At 43.0% G+C, this 746-nt stretch overlaps 1 protein-coding gene across 1 annotated transcript in view; it reads left to right on the top strand.

The window, feature by feature from the left end:
• fbxl14b (F-box and leucine-rich repeat protein 14b) overlaps positions 1-259 on the top strand; it is a 1,864-nt gene extending 1,605 nt beyond the window's left edge. Inside the window, exon 1 of the mRNA XM_071529165.1 lies at positions 1-259. This exon is cut by the window's left edge and continues 1,605 nt beyond it. Coding sequence (XP_071385266.1) covers positions 1-215 — 215 coding nt within the window. The 3' untranslated portion in view covers positions 216-259.
• Positions 260-746: the final 487 nt, after the last annotated feature.

Consider the following 746-nt stretch of genomic DNA (forward strand, 5'->3'; position numbering starts at 1 on the left):
ACGAGCTGAGGACCCTGAACATCGGACAGTGTGTGCGCATCACGGACAAAGGGCTGGAGCTCATAGCCGACCACCTGACCCAGCTGGCGGGCATCGACCTGTATGGATGTACCAAGATCACCAAGAGGGGACTGGAGAGGATCACACAGCTCCCCTGCCTTAAAGTGTTGAACCTGGGACTCTGGCAGATGACAGAGAGTGAGAAAGTGAGGTGATTGGAAATGAGGTTGTTTTTTTTTTTTTATTATTATTGTGGGGACAGAGGGGGACATGAGGAGGAGGAGGGGGGGTCGAGGGGTGGATGGGCGGGGAAATTTCTTTTCTTATTTAAAAAGAGAGAAAACCTTCCTTTTCCCTCCTGTGTCGCTGTGTGAGGTGTGCTTCTCCCATGTTATAGGATTTTATGTTCAAATGAGTTTTTATTTTCCTTTGGCGATTTAAATTAGTCTGCGCAAGACATTTGATATAGTAACACAATATTCCGCCCGGTAGGAAGCAATTAAAACTTTTACTTTTGTGTTGATACGCTGCAAAAACATCCACGTCAAATTGTTTAATCTCATATTGACTCTTAATATCTTAAAAATTGCCAGTGGGGTCAGATAACTTCACTTGTTTCCAATGCAAATCAGCTTGTTTCAGACATTTTATTGAAGCAAGTGTAATTTTCTTGCTACTAGTAGAATAATCTGCCTTGTTTGATGCTGACACTTGTTTCAGGAATTTTCTGGAGTCATCTGAATCCA

Source organism: Centroberyx affinis, unplaced genomic scaffold (genome assembly GCF_046629955.1).
Source record: "Centroberyx affinis isolate AG114_WGS23_722 - 3 ecotype Tasmania unplaced genomic scaffold, CSIRO-AGI_Caff_v1 ptg001773l_1, whole genome shotgun sequence".
Classification (NCBI taxonomy): domain Eukaryota; kingdom Metazoa; phylum Chordata; class Actinopteri; order Beryciformes; family Berycidae; genus Centroberyx; species Centroberyx affinis.